We start from the raw sequence: 1,861 nt of genomic DNA, 5'->3' as shown, positions 1-1,861 counted from the left end.
AAAAATACAGTACAATAAACAATAAATGTGGTATAAATATATAATTACCCATTTGGAAATATGAAAGTAAGGGACACAATTATTTTCGTAACTCTTTAAACATACTTCTATAATATCACCCATTAAGAAATCCAAAATTAGTGGATACAATTATTTTCATAGAAATGGGACACTAAGGTGAAGATCATTAAAATCTGCGCTTGCAATGTCACCAAATTAGTTAGTATATGCAAACGAAAATGGAAGTTGTCTAATTCATAAAGTTATGGTACCTAATTTAGTATTAAGAAATCATTATTTTAGACTAATTTCTCCACTACAATTTTGAAAGTGGCGAGAACCATAGGCGTTTCATCCATTTTTCTTGCTTTGGAATCGGAATTTGGAATTGAATTATTAGTCAGTAGAGAGAGAAATGTAGAATTCAAAATCAATAAACGAGTAGGTATCAAATTGTCCTTAGCCAGACAATTGGGCCCATTCTCCAATAATAGATGGTATTGAATAATTCATTTGTGTACCTTTCTTAAACAGAGAAAAAAAATTCATTTACACCACAAACAACTCCACTTTGCAATCTGTATCCAACTTTCTCTCTCACCAAATTTCCAAAGCAAGAAAAAAAAATGGAAGCTGTGGCTATTGAAGGCGTAAAATTTATACTGGAGAAGTTGTATGCGGTAGCTGCTGATGAAATCAATCTTGTGCGTGGTTTCAAGAACGAACTAGCAAGCCTAAAAAAATACTTGGAAAAGGTCAACCAAGTCTTGGAAGGTGCTGCAAGGCTGGAAATCATCGACATGGATGTTAAAAGCTGGCTCAAGGACCTCGAGTATGCTGCATATGATGCCGACATTGTTTTGGACGAGATCAAATATGAAGATCTGCGTCGTACAATTGAGACCCAGGACGAGATTAAGCCAAAGGGGTGCTTAAACATCCCTTGTTGTACTGATACTACTTTGACATTTCAACGGGAGATGGCTCACAAAGTCAAGGACATAAATGCCAACTTCAAAAGGATAAACAACGAAGCTGATAGCCTTGGCCTTAACAGAGTTAAAAATTATCCTCTGGCAAAGCCTGCGGTCATTGACACTACTAGCTTCACTGTTGATCCAATTGTCGTTGGAAGAGAAATTGATGAATCAGAAATTCTGGAGACAATAACGGGCTCGATCAATACTGTCCTTTCAGTCCTTCCCATAGTCGGAATGGGTGGGCTTGGCAAGACGACTTTAGCACGTAAGATCTACAATCACCATCGTACACAAACCCATTTTGGCAAAAGGATTTGGGTTTGTGTATCAGAAAATTTTGATCAGCTGACGCTTTTCAAAAGGATTCTGGAATTATTGTGCAAAGATTTTGGTGGAGATAGCAAGCAAGCTGTTGTTCAAAAGATTGCAGAGGAATTACAAAACAAAAGATACTTGCTAGTTCTCGATGATTTATGGAATGAAGAAACAGAAGATTGGGAGGAATTCAAAAATACACTGGAGGGAGCAAGCTCCAATAAAGGAAATTTCATTATCGTCACCACACGTAAGGAAAAGGTGGTCTCTATTGTGAACACTTGCAATCGTCCATGTAGATTGAGGTCATTAACAGCTGATGAATGCTGGTCCATAATCAAAACAATGGTATTTCAAGATAAAGAAGTACCGGAAAAATTTGCGATTACTGGACTGGAGATTGCTCGCAAATGTAGAGGTTTACCTCTAGCAGCAAATATGATTGGAAGAGTTTTGCGAGGCAAGGAAATAGAAGAGTGGGATTCAGTTCTAGAGTCTGGGCTTTCAAATCTTGAAGAGGGGGAGAAGGGTGTGTTGAAAATCTTAAAGGTAAGCTATGATCGCTT

General features: G+C 37.4%; 1 protein-coding gene across 1 annotated transcript; it reads left to right on the top strand.

Annotated features, from left to right (window-relative positions):
- Positions 1 to 626: 626 nt before the first annotated feature.
- On the top strand, positions 627 to 1,844 carry LOC111380299 (putative disease resistance protein RGA3; the record flags this gene model as incomplete). Its single annotated transcript, XM_023003825.1, has 1 exon — positions 627 to 1,844. A coding segment is annotated over exon 1 (1,218 nt), but the record flags the coding sequence as incomplete, so codon positions are not given.
- Between the last annotated feature and the right edge of the window lie 17 nt (positions 1,845 to 1,861).

Source organism: Olea europaea, unplaced genomic scaffold (genome assembly GCF_002742605.1).
Source record: "Olea europaea var. sylvestris unplaced genomic scaffold, O_europaea_v1 scaffold21218, whole genome shotgun sequence".
Classification (NCBI taxonomy): Eukaryota; Viridiplantae; Streptophyta; class Magnoliopsida; order Lamiales; family Oleaceae; genus Olea; species Olea europaea.
This window is presented reverse-complemented; position numbering and strand designations above follow the sequence as displayed.